At 35.0% G+C, this 20,317-nt stretch overlaps 1 protein-coding gene across 1 annotated transcript; it reads right to left on the bottom strand.

Annotated features, from left to right (window-relative positions):
* Positions 1 to 9,574: 9,574 nt before the first annotated feature.
* On the bottom strand, positions 9,575 to 19,291 carry LOC149568210 (uncharacterized). Its single transcript, XM_089821213.1, has 4 exons — positions 18,830 to 19,291; positions 17,227 to 18,181; positions 16,182 to 16,477; positions 9,575 to 10,196 (listed from the first exon to the last, which is right to left on the bottom strand). Exons 1-4 carry the CDS (start codon positions 19,278 to 19,280, stop codon positions 9,826 to 9,828), a joined length of 2,073 nt encoding a protein of 690 aa, XP_089677339.1. The 5' UTR covers positions 19,281 to 19,291; the 3' UTR covers positions 9,575 to 9,825.
* Between the last annotated feature and the right edge of the window lie 1,026 nt (positions 19,292 to 20,317).

Here is a 20,317-nt window from a genome sequence, read left to right as displayed (position 1 = left end):
GAAATGTCCACTGGCAAGATTTTTGGTCATCTCTAGAAAGTGGCAACATGACCTCCTTAACTACAAAGACTAGCTCGAGTCGAAAGTCATCCCATCTCAGCACAGTGTCCCAAATAAGTGTTGGAATGTATGAAGAGGTGTCACCCTAACACCAGAGAAGTGATTACATCAAATAATATGGTAATCATTAGTTCGATCCAATTTCTATTGCCATAGCTTTCCACTTGCCTTTCAGAGTATTATGTTGCAAAAGGATAGCAAATGAGTATTGTGTTGCAAGTCAAACCCAATGATTTTACACTATTGCAAGATCATAGTTCTAACAGCCAATAAGAGGTAAATCCTACTTTGCAAAGACTATTAACAAGTCATCATTAAAGGAAGATGTAGCAAACATGGTGCAAATGAGTATTATGTTGCAAATCAAACCTAGTGATTTTACACTATTCTAAGATTGTAGTTCTAACAGCTAATAAGAGGTAAATCCTACTTAGCAAAGACCATTAACAAGTCATTATTAAAGGAAGATGTAGCAAACATGGTGATTCTTCTACATAGAATAATGGGACTTAGGGACTCAAATGAGTTTGAATGTTGGATGTTTTTTGTTTATCAATATAATCTGTGAAGGGAAACAACACATTGATTGGGCAGAGCTTGTTAGCAATGCCTTCATAAGCAACTCTTAGTGCTTCGCATTAATGATTACTTCTATGTGACTTCTTCCCTCTTCTATGCTTTAGCAAGTACAAAGAGTTAGCTTGGACTCAACAGGAAGGGTATCTATGATGATACAACTCTCATTTATAATCACCTCACTCAGTTGCAATACGAGAATAGCCTACATCATTTTAGGAGAGTGAATGATGCAATCACAATGTTAACAGCGAGAGAACTTCAAGGAAACATAGGACTCAAAATATCACCAGAAGCAGCATTTGAAATTCCAAATATGAAAGTTACTTCATTCAATGCTTGAAGAACTAAGAAGGAAAACAAAACATTGATTGGGCGAAGCTCATTAGCGATAACCTTCATAAGCAACTCTTAGAGCTTCGAACTAATGATTACTGCTACATGACTTCTTGCCTCTTCTATGCTCTAACAAGTACAAAGAGTTGGCCTAGACTCAACAAGCAAGATATCTATGATGGTGTAGCTCTCATTTATAATCACCTCCCTCAACTACGATACAAGAATAGCCTACATCATTTTAGGAGGGAATGATGCATTTACAATCTTGGCAACTAGAGAACTTCAAGGAAACATAGTACTCAAAATACTACTAGAAGCAACAGTGGAAATTCAAAAGTATGAAAGTTGCTTCATACATTTCCCAAAGTTCACTTATATCTACTTGGCAGCTTATGATGGATATTGCCCTCAACTACGATACGAGAATAGCCTACATCATTTTAGAAGAGTGAATGATGCACAATGTTATCAGCCAAGGAAGTTCAAGGAAACATAGGACTCAGAATACTGCCAAAAGAAGCAATGAAAATTCAAGAGTAAGAAATTTGCTTCATACAATTCCTGAACTTCACTTGTATCTGCTTGGCGGCTTATGTTGGATACCCCCTCATGCTACCTAGGTTCGTTGATGACAAAACTAGTGTTGATTGAGATGTGCAAGCTATTCAATCAAATTAAGCTCTGTAGAAACCAAAGGGTAGATGAGATTCATTTTCCTATTGGCATTGAGCACTAAAGGTGTGACACATCAACAAATGTGAAGAACACAGAAAGATCCATTGCTAAAATCAATTTGTATCCCTATACTGTGATTTACTGATGATAGTACAGGCTATGCAATCAATGAACTAAAGCCACCTCTTGGCCTTGGTCATTTCCCAACTGTAGAAGTCTTTTGGGAGGATTGTGGGAGCAATTTTGAAGGTAGGAAATGAGACTCGATGAGGCTTATTGTGTGGCAGATGATAAATTTCAAAGTGGATATGGATGTGATGGACATAGAAGATAATGAATGTTCATTGATTGGTCCTTTCTACAATGAGAAGATTTGAGTTGTTGGAACTCCCACCGATTGATTGGTCTATTCGAGAAATGATATTTTTTAAGGAAAGGACAGTTACATCATCAAGAGATCAAAAGAATCGGACAGCTTACATCATTTTAAGGAAAGGACAGCTTACATCATCTTATTAGTCATTATACTTGTATAATAACAATATATTTAATCTAAACAAATTGATATGTCAAGGTTACATAACATCTCATTTACTCATACGGTCCCATGTTCAAGGAACAAGGAATTTTGTGGTAATTAGGAACAACACAACTATACAAAAAATAGAAAGATTAAAATTTAAAAATACACATAACAGCGCTAAATATACATATTATAGTCTTTCTCTAAACAATAGTACTTCCGTCTTTCTAACCAGGAGGCAATCATAATTCCAATTTACAATGATAGAAAGAAAACAATTCTAAGAGTTGTAATTTTTCATACGGGATGGTCATTCATCCAATTTACTTCTGAAAACTAATACAAAAAACAATTTTTCATTGGACGATCCGGAAAATATCGGAAGAAGGTAACAACAAAAAGATCAGTTATTTTTTAGACCCACATCAAATTTACCAATGGCGAACGTTCTTAACACCCTAAACAGTATTAAAAATGCTCCTACTGTAGGAAAATTAATATATGAAAAATTCCTATTGTAAGAAAATTAATAACAGTATTCCTAGATTATAGATACGTATATTGAAAATGCTTTTGTTTTATAAATGTTTCTTCTCAAGTATATACATATGTTGCAAATTGTTTGTAAAAGCTTTCTTCCCAAAGATGCATATCTTTTATCATTCCTAAATATCAGAAGGTTTAATATTTAAATAGAATTTTATCTCAGACCGTCGCCATGTTAAATGTTAAAAATGACATGCTTTCATGCTCTACAAATGGAAGAATACAATTTAAAAACAACTCATTCATCTGAGCCGTGGCAGATTTTATTTTCGATGTCGAGTTCTCCAACTTCGATTATTTACCTCACTATTTTATTTATTATTCGGCAACGTTGGGCTTTTCATTATCTATCTCAATATTTTCCTCATATAAATATTATTTCATGAAAGAATACAAATTGACAAATAGCCTATGTTAATATTGCATATGATACCATGCGCTTGGAAGGCTACGTTGCCTAAGATGCAATTGCATCTCTTCTAATAATAAAGATTATATCTTCTTCCAATTCACAATTTCATATTGGCAACCTTCGAGATCTACTTCATTTCCAATAATCAAAAGTGATGTGCTCGATGTGTTATAAGGGGTATTGAAGAAACAACGACAATTGTAAGGACAGTTATAATATGGCATTCACAAATTTTATTCGATGCAATTGATTTCTTTTAACGTTAAAAATCCAATAACAAATATTTAGAACAAAGTGAAAAGAACAAAGCCTCAAAAGGGTAGAAGAGTTTTATAAATTTTCAACTGTCACGAATTTCAGTAATGTCGGATGTCATGGTGCTTCGTGCTGTAAAACTTTACTATCATGGAATCAGAAATTGCACTAAAATGTTAACTAAAATCTGGATGAGATTGCCTTTGTACAAGTCAATAACATATTTTTGAGAATATTATTTTCAAGTGTTATAGAATATATAAATCTTTCAATCCCAACTAGGCTTCAGACTACAAATAATTAAATGAGAACTTCTGATGAATCTTAATATCTGGGCCTTGTTCTCTGAGCTTGATAAATATTAGGAAAAAACAGTTTAATATATGCATCTTTTACAGTAGCTTGCACTAACCCGTAATTGAGGCATATGGAAGCATCTTTGAGGACCAATGCGCATAGCCCAAGAGCAAAATCTTTTATTGGGTGAAGATAACACAGTATGATTTATAATACAACAAATGAATCTACCATTCACCGCCAATATGCACAAGAATAGTTTCAAGATAAGCTTCTTCCTCGTATATTTTACAGGAATCAACAACGAAGTCATAACAGGATCTATTCAGCCCATGGCTATACAGCCACAAAAATGCACTTCCTTTACATTGTTTTTTCTAACTTCTTAAAAAATTAACTAAGTCCTCTCCTTCGTATGGAAGTGCATTTTCGTGGCTGTATAGACGTTGCCATCTATTCAAATGGCCAAGGAAAAAAAAGCTTAAGGAAAGCTCTATCACGAATTGTTTTGCACATTGACGGACTAGTGCTTGAGCACAGTTATTGAGTGTTTCAATAATGAGCTGTACTAACTAATCAAAACTTCATAATTTCATATCCACTGGACAACACTGATAGTATCTTATAACCCTATCAACTACAGCGATACTAACTAATCAAAACTTCATGATTTCATATCCACTCAACAACATAATATCTTATAATCTCATCATCTACCTTCTCTGAAAAATAAAATACTCCATGGTCAAATTTGAACATTACAAAGACAGGTAAAAACAGAATAAGCTTTCCTAAAGACAAAACTTCGTGCCAATGTAACCTTGCCCCTTCAAAGAGGTAGATGCAGACAAAAGAAAACACTTACTAATATAAATATTCTATCAAATAAGGTCTCCAACAAAAGCACTTCAGTTAAACTCTCTCTGTACAAAACAAGTAATTAATGGAGCTACTTGGATGCCAAAGAAACAGAACAATACTGTCACTTCTACCCTTCAAATTTAGTTTTACTTCCCAACATGATAGTAAACATTCTCTCTGCGTGTTTCATATTTAAATGCCATTATTTGGTTTTACGGATTAACCAGTGAACTACACAAGCCACTCTTGTTGACATTAGTTGTAGCCAGCCTACAAATAAGAAAATATTGTAGCAAGATTTTAATCTATATAACATTGTAAGACTGATATAAAAAAAATTATATCATATGATTTTTATTAGCCCTCACTATTAACGCAGCTTTATTTAAGTAAAAAGTTGTGTTGACTTTTAGCATTTATTGGCAGTGTCAAAGGTTCCTCTTCCAACCTAGTTCAAAGTGAAACCCACCTCAATTCTTACCATAATTCAGTGTGCTACCTGCATAATAACATTTATGAGGAAAAATTTTGTGCTTAATGAATTGCAGCTGCTGTGAAACCTGAATTGGGGAACTTAGTAGTTAATCTGTTGCTAATCACCAGAACTTTTGCCTACCTACTGCCTCATTATGATTAAATATCATACTAATTTCTAATATCTAGATTTCTCATGATGTTCTTAAACAATGTGATCCCTGACATCCTTCTCGCAACTCAGTCACACCAGCTTATCATCTGCTGCATTCAAATAAAAATAATTACTGACGCATAAATTGGATTTGACAGTGAACCTTATGTTTATCTTCTAGCATCTAGATTTCTTGAAACATTTTTTAAAAAATGTGATTCATGGCATCCTACTTGCCATGCAACTTAGTTACATCAGCTGGATTCAAAGTTTCAAACAAATCGATATACTGATGCATGCATTGAATCCATCAGTGAACCAGCAACCTAAATATCACTCTGTCAACCTCAAATATCATTTCACCAAGTGCAAATTTTTCCTTTCAAGTACCAGTGATCTACTATCAATGCAACGTAATCACATTGACTTACTGTCTGCTGCATTCAAACGAAACTACAATCTGATGCATGAATTTAATCTGACACTAACCTAAATATCACTCTGACAGCCTCAAATATCATTTCAGCGGTAACCTCTATTTTTTTCATTCAAGTACCAGCTGTCTTACATGTTTGAATACCCAATTTCAAAAATTGCTACTGTCAATGCTTGTATCAATAACCATGAAGATTGCCTGAATAAAGTTGGGTAACCAATACTGTTGGTTTTTCCTTGGAAGAATAAAAGAATGTAAAATCAAAAAACTAGGCTCCTTAAGAACAAATTTCAACAAACATGCTAACAAAAAACCATCTCCAGATTCTTAACAAATTATTCACAGGACACATTGTTTTGAGGGACTTCCAAATGGTCAGAAATCAACTCAACAACCTGCCCCTACAAGAAATACGCCTATGCCTATATTCTTTCTTCTAAAAATCCTAGGCCTGTTTTCTTCCTTTTAAATCTCCTATTTGTATTTTCTTTATTTTAAGCACTCTATGCCTACTTCCTACGTCTCTATAAGATATACATCTATGCCTACTAAACCCAAACATGGGCTCTCAACTTTTATCACATTTTGGAAAAAACCCAGGCAAAAAGGTATCAATAAACTCGGTTTATCACACTACATTGATTTCAAATATAGCTTTTACTTTAAAAGTAGAAAATTAGCTAAGTTGTGAGAATTTACAACTTCAAACTTCTGTCCCAAAGCTGTAGGTGAGCTACAGGTAACCGCCCAGGTTTGTCATTTTGAATGCCACTTATGAGCTAAGTACTGTTCAAGACTTTCATAAAGGCAAATGAGGTGTATTTTCCACTGCTGACACCGCAGTTGCACAACCATGACAAAACTGTCCTGCTAATACCTCAAAGAAATTCCCTACAGGCTTACAGCCCACTATCTTTAGACTGGAAAGAAACAAAGAAATGTTGGCTCCTACTATCCCTACAAATAGGAGAATCAAGAGTAAATGTCTCTCCCACAAGTTATCTGCACCTAGCAAAATACGATTCCACCATAAATAAAATGAGTGTCAACTTCCATGAAATTTGTTATTCAACTTCATGGATGTGAACCACTTGAATGAGAGAAATTATACAAATGTTAGTTTGACATCAACATATCCTCGAGCTAATTTCCAAACTGTAATAACAGTCAGCTATCGTGTTTCTGAATCTCCAATATTCATGCTTCTGAAACATAAAGGTCTAAGGCATCAAAATATCCTCACAATAATGTCCAAATTCTAATAGTAGTCAATCATAACATTTTTAAAATTCCATTCTTCATGCTTCTAAAACATTAAGGTCCAAGCCATCAGCATTGGCTAGAAATAGCAAGTTCCTGCAAAACAAACTTGAAAGAACCCTTCATGTGGCTATATTCTGAATTATTAAAAGGATGTTCAGTTTCACCCAAGGTGTTTCGAAGGCTGCTGATTTAAACTTCTGAATTCTGGTCTTGTATGTATGTACGTACGTACATATGTATATATATTTAATCTTAAATACATCCATTTAAAAGACAAAGGCACCAAGATATACCAAGAGAGTATAGCTGATATAATATATTGCCCTATATTATGATTTAATAGGTTTCTAAATATACATCCCCTTTAATATATTGCCTTATATAATGATCTAATAGGTTTGTAAATATGCATCTCCATAGCAGAAATCATTATTGGAACGACCTTGGGTCAAACTGCTCTTCAAGGCTGTTGCGACTCCACAGATTCACAATCTGTTGCTGACGCATCCATTAGTTCTTGCTGATGTTAAATTAATAGATAATAGGTAGAAGTCAAATATATATCTCAGGTACTTGAAAATTTAAACAAATCTTTTGAGATTTTATGTTGTGCATATCTTGAAATATAAAATAATATATAGTTTAAATATTACAAATCCTATATATATATATATATATAAACTGTAAAATGGCAGCCAATCTTGTGTAAGGATTTTTTGTTAAGACAAAACACTATTAGCATCCCACCCCTTGCTGCCATTTGTAGTTACACATCTCAAATTAGAATCAACTAAACACTAATAATATAATTATTAAATAATAAATTTAAGCATTAGCTAACTGTAAGGGAACTTAGATTTGAGAATAGAGTAACCCAAGAAGATAACACTTGGTGTCATCACATAGATGTCAGCCACTTTAATCAAAATGCTTACCAAGAACAGCTTCTATGGTAATTGTTCTACAATAAATGAACAGAATGCTCATAAACTGAAAATTGCTGCAGCATCTGGAATGGCCCTTGTAATAAAATCCAAGTGTATCTTTACTTCTTGCAATGCTTCACCGGGGAAAAAATAAATGGTTCTGTATCTTCTAAACTATTTGTTTTTAGAGATTAGAAATTTGCAGAACCCTTGAATGAAACTACCTTTTTTATTTCAAGTGACAAATGTTGGAAGATATTTAAATTGTCAAAATCCTGGACTGTCTAATTTGCTTGATCATCTCCTCACCCTATCCAAAGCTATTACTTACGAACAAAACCTCCAACAGCCTTTTAAGGCCATTTATATTATTAATTTATTAAAATGTAAACAGTAAAAGCAATAAAAATAAAATTTCAAATCTAGGCAATTCACCAAGCTGAGATGTAAAAAAATAGCAATCACTATAAGTTTATTGTTGTTATAAATAAAGCATATGAGCAAAGGGCAATTGCAAGGAAAATAGGAGATGTAATAGAAAGACTAACTATGCAGGCAAATAGACATGTAGTCGCACCACCAGAAAAATAGACATGCATACTAAAACAAAGTCGTAATAGAAAGACTAACTATGCAGGCAAATACACATGTAGTCACACCACCAGAAAAATAGGCATGCATACTAGAACAAAGTCACCACAAATGATGTCAATATGCAAACAATCAAATATCAGCTGACTAAACATGAAAAGAACATAATAATTACAAGATTGCTTTTCATGATGTCCTTAAATATACTAATGGGACAGAACCAAAAAATTCTGGAAAAGACATGCAACAGAATAGGAATATTCAAAGCACTCCATCAATCCAAATAGAGGCAGCCATAAATACTTAGCAGCCTTTTACGATTCTGTTTATATTATTGGTTTATCAGTAAAGACTAAAAAGAAAGCATTAAAAATTGAAGTCAAAAAAAATAGCAATCACTAGAAATAAAGTGTTTAGTCAAAAGATGATTGTAATGACACCTGAAGCAGATGTAATAGAAAGAGTAACAAATGTAGACAAATAGAGAGTCATACAATCCAACCACAGGGACAAAGAGGCATATGCATGCTTAAACATTGACATGCAGAAAGGATATTAAAATGGAAACAATCAAAAGCATATAGGAAAAACGTGATGCCAAAGACACCTGAAGCAGATGTAACAGAAAGAGTAACGACAGAGAAAAAAGGAGACAGTCATACAATCACACCTCCATGAAAAAAAGACATGAATTATAAAACAATGTTGGCAGAAATGATATTGAAAAGGAAACAATCAAAAACAAGCTCAAGAAATGGGAAAAGAACAAAAAGATTAAAAACTTGCCCTCCATGGCATACTTGAAGGAACACGTGGGACTGGTCCAGAGGATAGTCCCTACAGACACATGCAGCAAAATAGGCATATATACAAAACACTGAACCAATTTAAATACAGAATCCAAAATAAAATGGAATAAAAGAAGCCAACTAAGCAATATTGAGAATCAGCATTGGGCTTTTAAAAAGAGGGGTAATGTGGCATAATTTCAGTGGTTGCTAAGTAAGTTTTCAATTTATATAAAGGACCTTTCCAACTTCTTGTTTTAATCGATTCAAGTCGTCCTAAGGTAAATGCCATGATATCGGACAAAATGAAAGAGAAAAATCAGAACCCAGATTACTAACAAATCTAGTAAACAATTTCAACCCATGACAGGCACAATCCACATTTATAAACTGCAAAATTACCAATAATCAAGGGGGCAAATGCTTAAAATTGTATGATAAGTATCCGAAATTCACGATCCAAGCCAATGGTTGGTTGAAACAGCCAACTCCATGATAGAAGAATCCAGATTCTACAGCGTTATCAATCACTAACCACTTAGAAATATGCATGAAATACCACACAACATATTAAGTTCTTCTAGACATCCCAGCAAATAAATGAAATTCAGGGCACCTCAACAAATGTGATCATGTTATATTGACAAAATCACACACCATCTGCTGTAGCATCGACCTCCCTCCTGCTTTTCACTATTGCCTTTTTTCTCATTTCAAAATCAAGTTTCTCCAGGTCCCCAACAATCGCAATATAACCATAGAAGACCCTCTTTTCCATCTTAGTTTTTTCATCAATCTGAACTAAATCTGGATTCTTATCATCATTTCCTTGATTTGCTGTTGCAGCTTGCACTTGTAACCAATCTTTCCGTCCATGTTTATTGACTTCAAAATGTTTAACCAGTCGATCTGCCTCTCGCATCCCAGAAGAAGAGGGTGAAAACTTAACTACTACAGTGCCTTTATAGTGGCCATCTTTTCCATACAGTGCCTTTGCCTTTCCACCGCTAAACCCAAGTTCTGCAAGCAGTAAGCAACAAACATAATCTCACATGCTAAATCACAGTTCCCCACATTACAATAAGCTATTTCAATCTTTAGTAGACTTCATATTTTGTAAGTAATTCAAGACATTTATACAGCCACAAAATTTTGAGATACAGTTTAGATGCAAAAGTTTTACATACTTGATTTGAAAATGCCAGAACGGCCACTGTGTTTTGCTGATTATAATGAGTTAAAGACACACAAGGGCTAATGATCTTCTGAGGTTAATGAATTCCCTCCACAATCAGACCTTTGATTTGTGAAACTGGTGTGTGATGATAAATCTCAGATCAAAAATCCCATTGATATCTATTATGCACGCATATTAAGAGTATGCAAAGGACACCTGACAAGAAGAGTACTAACATCCTAGCTCCAAAAAAATTAGGCCCTTTCTGCCTTCCACAATAACAAGCATAGAATAAACTCTTCAATGTACCAGGATAAATATATAATATGTATATGTGAAAAATGAGTAACCGTCTGAGATCTTAAGAGTTAAAATAAATCAGGCAATTGAAATAGGCATTATCAAAACATGAAGCACAAGGATCTTTCTTTACAGAACTAAGTTGCCGATTATACAAAGACTTACATATACCACTCATCCACGTATGCAATGAAAAATAATTGTCAAACAATTATAAGTTATTAAAATCTAAACACCTGTTCAGAATGTCATCATGCCACATCCAAAAGATAGAAGTGACAACAAAAAGAGGATATATTCTGTACTATGCAATGAATCCATTGCCTGCATTACCCTCTGTGTTTGTGTGTGTTTGCCAGGCACATCTATATACATCTGGGTGTGCGGGTGTGTGGGTGAATTCAGGTTCATGTGTCAATGGCTGTTTCCACTTACTTCACCCTGAAGAGTTCAAGGAGCGACAAATTAAGTTGCCTTGATGTCCTTCCAAAAGATTTCATTTCTCTAGTGTGCATGTTTGTGTGTGTGCACAAGCACATTCAGGATCATTTATAGCTGGATGTTTCAATTAAACTTGCGAGAGTTCAGAAGCAACCAAATAAGTTGACTTGATCATAGCTCAAAATCTCGGTCTCTGCCACTTATCGGTGAGGCAAAAAAAAAAAATATTGGAGATAAATCGGTAACTTCTCAGGAAAATATCAGGAATTTTAAATCGGTCTACATGGCTGTCAAACACTATTTCTCTCCTCCAAAACCCTTCTACTCTCCTCCAAACGCTCAAAAATGCAAAATGAATATAAACTGGGTGTCATTTTGCTGCTGCCGCCCACGAGAAGTATGCTAGTTATCACGATAAGTGGTTAAGTGGCCAACTTCTCACTGAGAAGTTCAGGACTTCAAAGCTAGAATTCTCAATGAGAAAACCTTGTTATTTCTCATTTTGTGAAACTTTATCTGCCACTTCCTGGTAAGAATTTAATCTATGGTCTCGATAGCCTTCCAAAAGATTTCCTTTTCTAAGTGTATGTTGGTGTGTCTAAGTTGTATCAGTAAACTTCCAAAAGATATCCCTTTCCAAGAGTGTGTGTGTGTGTGTGTGTGTGTGTGTGTGTGTGTGCATGGAATGTGTGAGAGGGTGTTCTAATTATATTTGACCAGAAAGCTCAAGAAGCAACAACTTAAATTGTCTTGATATTCTCCCAAAGATTTCCCTGCCCAAGTGCAGGTGTGTATATGCACAAATAAATTTACCAAGAGTTCAATCACCCACAAAATAAGTTACCTTAGATGTTTTACAAACAGAGAAGTGAAATCGGGGTGATTACCAGATGGGAAGTTTGGACACTCACACACAACTGTTGAATACACTGACTGTACGAAATATTACCCCTTGAGTTTGCAGAATTTAGGTCCCTTTTCAATAAATGGTGATGATGACAACCAAAATGAAAATTTCTAAGAAACAATATCATGGAAAAACTAAAGCATATCTGCACCAAAATTTTAAAATCTTTGCAACATAACTTCTAGTTGTACTCCACCATGAGGTAAGTATCTTGAATTTAAAACCGTTGAGGTTTGTTTCATTTTTAATAATGCAACATTGATCTAATTCCATCTACAATTATACTCTTTACATTAATGAGTTTTAATCCATTATCCATTCATCGAAGTGCTGACTCTAGCATGCACATGGATAATGGAGATTCTGCTACACCAAAGTATGGTAGCATAGTCCATTCAACGTATTTAGATTTTTCAGCTTTAAAAATGTCTAGTAGTTTTGAATCTAATATTTCAGGGTCAACAAAACCACACAGAGCATAGCAGCTGTAATTTGAGACCTATGAAAAACAGTTTAAACTCTTTAGACTTCTATTTTTCCTAATTATTGATTGTTCAGGACATATTAAAGTCAACTTTTACCTCTCATAAATGACATGCCGCTGGTGCAGGAGGTTGAGGAGATATTTCTTCCCTAGAAGATTGAAATTTATAAAAGCAATCAGACTTCAAGGAAACCAACACATCTAGTGATGATGAACATGAGAAACGCTTTGACCTAATTTTCGAAATCTGGTGCAAATAAACATGATCCTTGACACAAACACCCATGTGTATGCGTGTCTTAATACTTTTGTGTTTCTCAACATGTTTGCATATGAATGCAGGTGTTTGCAAGTGTGCACTAATATGTGACCACATGTGCTTATATATGAGCAAGTGTGAGTGCGTGTGTGAATGCAGGTACATGTGCATAACTTTGCCGATGTGCACTGCATGCATGAAAATACATCCGACTTGGTGTGCGTACATTGGTTATTGTATGAATGTGAATGCATGAAAGATGAATAGAATGTCTTTATGGACACAAGAGTGCACACATCTGTGACTCAAATTAGTGTGCAATTAAGTCCTATCAAGAACAAATGTTCATAGAGAAACAACATAATAATTAATCTAGCAATTATTGTGACGACTCAAGTATGACCATCACCTGGCCCATCATGGATATCGTTACTACACAGATCCTCCATGGGTCTGACCAATCTCCCTTATCCCTTATGATACAAAGTTCTTAAAAAAACACAGCAACACATCTCCGAGCAGCCACCTCAACAACTATTCTCTTCAAGCCCCCCAAACATCACATTTGAACAGTGTAGATATAATAACTATATCCAAGGGCCTTTGCAACTACCAAGCTTGGAATTGATGGGTCAATTTGACGATCATATGAATTCATCATGGAAGGGAGGTTATAATTACCAAATAACTATGCAGTCATCTCAGACATGTATCCAAGGCTTACATTTATTTCTGATTTCATATAGAAATCCAAATGATACATAATTACTATCAATTAGATGTTATCAATTACAGTATCCTTCTCTCCACACTGTAAGTTCCCTGAATGTGGTTATATTCACTGCCCCCTTGTATTAGACATTGAACTAGATGGAGAATAAGTTGAAACAACCAAGTTCAGTTCTGCTGTCAGAATAAATTTATACAATATCCTACATCCTAGTTCTCATTGTTCAATGATTAACCATATGAATACCATAAATTAAAAAAAAGCATACTTTGCAATAGTGCAATCCTCAAGTCAAAATGTATCATATGCTCTATAAAGATCTTGGAGTTGCACTGAAGAATGACACAAGAGCTCACTTGCTACACATATTAGAAGGTACTTGCAATGTACATCACCTAGATGCATACATTGTGAATCAAATATTACAATATCTCAAGGTGGAATTACCTAAACCATATCTTAAAGGTGATCCAAAGTCTAAAATTAAAGTGACCTATTGCATGCTCAGAAGTTTGAGATGTTGCATGAGAAGTAGCATAGGCACATCATTTCAAGCTCATCCTAACATATCAGGATACCACATAATTTATTGTGAGAAAATAAGACAGCCATAGTCAAAACTTGCTAATACAATGGTTAATTTTCGCAAACTGGAGAAGCTTAACTGACACAGACACAAGGTCATACTCTGAATAAAGATTAAAAAAGGATCCTCCATTTTAACTGACACAGGCACAAGATCATATGTTAGCAATAAAGATTAAAAAAGGATCCCCCATTTTATTTGCTTCAAGAGAAAAAACGTGGACTCTTAAACTAGGTCAGATTTCCTCATTGTCTCATCTAAGAAGATTGAGGTTTTTATAACATTTTAGAGGGAAGAGTTACCAAGTTATTTCAGACTATCCCTTAAAAATTTCCGAATTCTGAATTCAGTTTCACATAGAATGAAAACCCTCAGCCAAGGATCTTGTTCAATGTTTTTCCTAGTGTATTTATGAGAGTAGATGCAACTGGAAACCCTGGAAAAAATCTTCACCTAGGACTCAATAATAGAGCAACTGGAAAGCTCAAAATCAAGCCTTAAATTAATTTGTTGTAAATGGATTTTAATATATAATATAGAGGCATGCATGTTTGAATTTAACATTGTGATTTCAAAACCAGTGATATGGATAATGCCACAGCATAGCAATAAAAACTAAAATGGTTAAATTTCAATCAACAATGCAATCTCCTAGGATGAAACAGTGAAAGGCTTACTTTTTATTGTAGGCCTTCAAGTTCAAACTGATGTGTTGGTAAGGATGTTTACAAAATTCCACCATTTTGCTCCCATGGCTTTGGCGTAGGCAATTTAATCTTAAGTCGTTGCTTTACAAGCACTGACACGACACATGAAAAGATTACTTTCCAAAACAACCCCAGAACTGCAATGGACTGATTAATAAAACCAAACCTCAATCACCCGAAGTCCAACAACAGATTAGTCCTGATCAAATTGGAACTGAACATTCAGTAACATTTCTCTCTTACAGCTTTTTCATCTTGATAAAGATCACAGAGTGTGATGTGAACTGATGCTATTGAAAAATTGCGCACAGTTCAACCCAATAGCGGAATAGATGCATTTGATTATGAACTGTCATAATCTAGTATCTTTAATTCAGTAACATGTTTTCATTAGCTTCTTGAGTTCTTAAAATGCAACAAAGGACTACTAAGCATCATATGTACTCAGATTTAGCATAATACAATAAATTTTAGTGATCCAGCAACACATCCATTTCCTGTCCTCTAAAGTTGTCCCCTCATGTAACAAGGATATACCCTCATGTCCCCTTTGAATTTTATTTTCATGTGATGTTAATTGCAGTGATGTTTCCCATTTTGTAAAAAACATCTTACAACACTAGCAAATAAAAGAACATCCAGAGATCTCCTATGTCTGTCCCTACCGCCCGCCAAATTGTGGGATTTTTTGGCCCTGCAAGAAATGCGTCCTCACATCCCCCATACATATGGCCAGAACTTTGGAGAAACATATATGATAAACAAGATTGTCAGGTCCTTCTGGGGCATTATATAGCACTTATCATTCAACTTACCATGGCACAGTGCAATTAACATCCCATATAACCATGAAATTTCAGTGGTATATCTTGGATATTCTTAAATCTATAAAAGAATCACCCTATCTGCAAATAAATAGTCCATCTTCAGAAATACCAACCACTTAAGTTTATTAAATTGAAATAGACAAATCCTTTGCTATCCTGCAAACAAAGTGATTACCAAAATATACCATTTACTGCACTTTTTGGGAAAACTTGTGATAAACAAGTTATTTTCCCATTGTGTGTCAACTACAAAATAGCTAAAAGTTGGGTTCGGAATCCTATTTGCATAAAATATATCTTCCACATTGAAACAGTTTCCTTACTTCAATCCCATGGCCACAAAAATTATTGCAAGATAAAAAAGACCTCAACTAGCACAAAAGCATGTACCAAAGCAAAGCAAAGGTAATTGGCAAAAGCAATGCGCAGCAAAACGAAGAATTCTTGTGAGAAAGTTAACAAGCTTCCTGCACATATTAGCCAGACCTCCAATATATATGAAATCATTGTGTAAACAGGCTTGAAAATTGATGCAATAAATAGGAAGAAAAATAAAATAAGAAAATTTCCAAGTTGTTCTAGTGTACCTTTGAGTTTCTCCTCCATCTCTCGATTTCCAATGCTATCTCTTTTCTTTCCACTGTATGCATTGTTAATAATAACAAGGGGCGGCCACAAAATTAGATCTTCTTTGTTTGCTACTGCTTCAGGTGATGTGAGGGACTGATATGACTTGGCACTGTCAGGTGGCAAGGCATAACTCCATCCCATCATAACACACAATGCTTTATGTAGTCCTAGGTGATCTGTTCGCAGTGAAGGATTCTCAGCATTATATGCATGCATTACAAGGCTATGAGTATCCATAAAAAATTTCGATTGCCTGCAAAATACAGCAACAAGTGATACTTAGACGACCAAATCAATATAAAAATCTGAAAAGTAACCACTACGAAACAACACCATAGCACTGAGTTGATTTCCTTGTTATCAGGAGCTTAAGTTACTAAATTTAAGAGCTAATTCTAGCATCTTTAAGTAATTCAGTAAATTGATTCAATGACAGGGCTTTACAGAAATCAAAAGGTTATCAATTTTAAGCAATACATCAGAATTTCCTAGATGAATGAGATGATAATAGAAACACAGTAAAAAGCCTCAAAACATGTACAATACTTGAAGCATGCTATTTGTATTAGAGGCTAATCCAACACCAATATAGTAACAGAATGCATATTACTTAAGTTTTGCAGATAACATCTGGGACGTCCTAATCAATATTTGGGATCTATATTAATGCTACTAAAAGTTATTAAAACAGACTAAATTCTGATGATGCATTACCATATAAGAACTTCATAGGAAGATATCTGCAGAGCATAAATACAGTGATAAAGACAGACTACGATAATTGCAGTACAAGAATGAAACTCTAGATGTTAATCTTTATCAATGGATGTCCTTATGACTATAACTGTAGAGGTTTGAATTACAATTTCTTTGTTATTACAAATTATATTTCACTGGGACCACATGCCCATTCAACCCTAAGAAACAACATGACTTACTTTAACAAATCCAAGAAACTTAAAGAATGCAAGTCCCAGAAATGTAAACAATAAATCCACGTACCAGCCACAGACAACACAACGCACTTGACCAGCTTTTCCATCCTCTTCATATTTGTGGCATTGTTCTGGATTTTCATGTATTACTTTTGACAGTCGAAGAAAGGCTTTCTGAATTTTTTGCTTGAACTCGTCACTGCTATCATCAGCACCTAAAGCATGCACAGGTTCCCTACCAATCTGCACATCACTATTATGAAGGCGATCATCAACCGGTGCCCTATCATAACCATCATTCTGTTTTTGATATTTGGAAGGTCGATGGTAATCATGATCTTCCTCCCTTTTCCTAGTCAGTGGACTGTTGTTATACGGCAAATCTTGCCTCCCTCTGTTTGGGAAGCCACTGGGTCCCGCCATGCGGGATGGCGAAATCCACTGTTCCCTATCATGAGGCGGCACCCCTGACGCAGATGCCCCATGTTGACTGTCATATGATCTTGCCATTGCAGGCATCTTCTGTCTCATTGAATCATCTTCCATACGTAAAAACCTAGCCCGTTCCTGTTCTTTGCTATAATAGTCATGTGCCTCCATTTCTCGCATCTGCCGCATATACTCCATGTCACTGCCAGAAGCTGCAGCGCCCGGATTCCTATAAAGATGTTCTTCCCTACCAGGCCCCTCAGGCCGGAAGAAATCCCTTTCACGCCCAACCTCAAAATACTGAGAATCTCTATCCCTTGGAACTGAACCTTCAGCAGGCTGAGATTCTCTAGGAAACGACTCATTATTTGGACCATATGGATTGTTTGGACCATTGAAAACTGAAGCTTCATAAACAGGGCCACCAGGCCGCGGGGGATTTGCTGCGTAAAATCTCTCAATCTCAGCTTCCCTTTGATGATTTTCAGGCCGATTATATGGATTACTTATTTCTTGGCCAGGGTAAGGTCCGGGGATTGAATCACGCATACCAAAGTTTGCATTATCAAAGTGGGGGATAGGTCCACTGTTACCTGCAAGTAAAAAAATTAGAAGTGAATCATTTTTGCAGTTATATAATGGCATGCGAATCATTTCAATTAAAGAAGTAAGAAATGTACGCCTTCCATCCTGATACCATACAAAAACAAATGATTTCTCCATAAAAGAAAAAATATTCTAATAAAAAGGTCGACCTTGGGAGGGGATCCAAAGCTCCTAAATAATTAAGCGTTCTAATCGCCTGGTGCTCAAACATGGGTTTTTCATATGTTGCCGCCCCGTTCCAACCAATTCAGGCCAGCAGCGTTTGAGTGAATCTAATAAAACAATGTACTTAATACACGATATATTTCCAGAATAGGAGGGGGCACAAGGCTTACTGTATCGGAGAGTGAATATTTTGGTAATTTTACTATTGCTCTCAGTACCACAAATACTCCGGCTGTTAAGCAGGTAGGCGCATCTACAATGGATGCAAAGGGCGTCATAATGGAATGAGTGGATAACAAAAAAACACCCAAACATAAATTTCGCAGTCCTTTAGATGGCAAGCATCCGTTACATCCCGACCGCAAATACATTTCTATAATCGCAAATACAACCCTTATCTAACCAGCGTTACAAACCCAATACCTGTACAAAAATGTCAATAAGCTAGGGCACGGGCGTAGGGGGATTACCTGCAAAGGAGGGTGATGGATGTGAAGGATCAGAGGGTAGAGCGTAGTAAGAGCGAGAGGTGCCATCGGACATGATGATTGATCGCTTTTCCAACACCTCGAATCCTATCTGTGGCGGCGCCTGTGGTGGCCTCCATTGCGCAGGGCTGTTTGCACCACCTGCCGCCTGAGGGTTCTGAGAAGGTGCCGATGGTACAGTTTGTCTGCGCTCTGCAGGTCGGGGGATCGAATCTTGAGGGGTTGCGGCCGCCTTGGCTTCCTCGGGCTCTGCTGATGGCTGGGATTTGGAAGAACTTGGCTTGGATTCCTTGGTCTGCTCTTTGTCCCATCGACTACCTCTTGATTTGCCTTTGCCTTCACCACCTTTAGGGTTCTCTTCTGCTGCATCTGCCGCTACAGCGCCTCCTGCTGCTGCTCCTCCTTTTTCTCGCTTCATCTTCGTTCCTTTCATCAATTTGTTTTCAGTTCTGCTTCACTGCTTGGATGCTTTTGTAGGTCTTTGATGAGCAAGTTCTGAAGCATCAAAATTCTTCTAGGCGAAAAAAAGGTGAAAAATGTTAGATGGGCATATTGATGGTTTGGGTTAGAAGAAATCGTATTTTATATCAAGGGGAATTTTTCGTAAGGTGGGGAAAGTTTTGTAAAGGTGTGGTTCTATCCACCTATATGACAATGAAATGCTTAAAGAATATTGTGTGATAATGGAAGAATATGAAAATGGTATAGGTTTTGATGTTAGTTCTTTAAGAATATTAGTCATATGAATGTTATTAAATTTTACTTATTAGTTCCTTGTCAAGGTAGGAATATTTAAGCATTCATGTCAATTCAAATATGATATTAACACTCACCAATCAAATTCAAGAATTTAAAAGATTATATGAGATTTCAAATGTTTATATCTTTTTCTAATTTTCCATTAATTTATAAATCACATTTTTCATCCATTCTATTGGTCCATACTATTTTTGGTGGCGGAGAAAATTAATTTTCTTCAACAAAAAATACAAATATTTTCTAGCAACTTCCTCATTAATTATAACTTTATCTTTTCATGACAAGTTGATAAGATTTTATTTTTTCAATTATTTTATCTTCCACAATCTATTAAATATTAATTATCACAATCTATTAAATATTTTTTATTTTTTATTTTAAATATATTTATTATTAGTTTTACATTGATGTTTTTTTTTGACTATTTGATATAACTTGTTCCTAAAACTTTATGTAATACATAAGTTCAAATTATATATATATATATATATATATATATATATATATATATATATATATATATATATATATATATATATATATATATATATATATAACTAATAAATATGTCTTTTTAATATAATTTCAATATGTTATATCTTTGTATTTGAATTTCTAATTTTTTTTAAGTTTGATATTATTTATTATTAATAAAAAAAATTATTTAAACTATTTATCATTTAGTTTAAATACATTTAAAATTTAAATATA

This window comes from Cupressus sempervirens, chromosome 3, assembly GCF_028749045.1.
Source record: "Cupressus sempervirens isolate cs-2001-9-10 chromosome 3, ASM2874904v1, whole genome shotgun sequence".
NCBI lineage: Eukaryota > Viridiplantae > Streptophyta > Pinopsida > Cupressales > Cupressaceae > Cupressus > Cupressus sempervirens.
This window is presented reverse-complemented; position numbering and strand designations above follow the sequence as displayed.

What these genes read in the sequence shown, in the direction of transcription:
- LOC149568210 (XM_089821213.1), bottom strand. Translation starts at nt 19,280, where the DNA reads ATGAAAGGAACGAAGATGAAGCGAGAAAAAGGAGGAGCAGCAGCAGGA. An exon ending in CGTTGTGTTGTCTGTGGCTG is followed by an intron (nt 16,478 to 17,226) that starts GTACGTGGATTT and finishes TGTATTTTGCAG; the next exon opens with GCAATCGAAATTTTTTATGG. An exon ending in GATGGAGGAGAAACTCAAAG is followed by an intron (nt 10,197 to 16,181) that starts GTACACTAGAAC and finishes TACTGCTTGCAG; the next exon opens with AACTTGGGTTTAGCGGTGGA.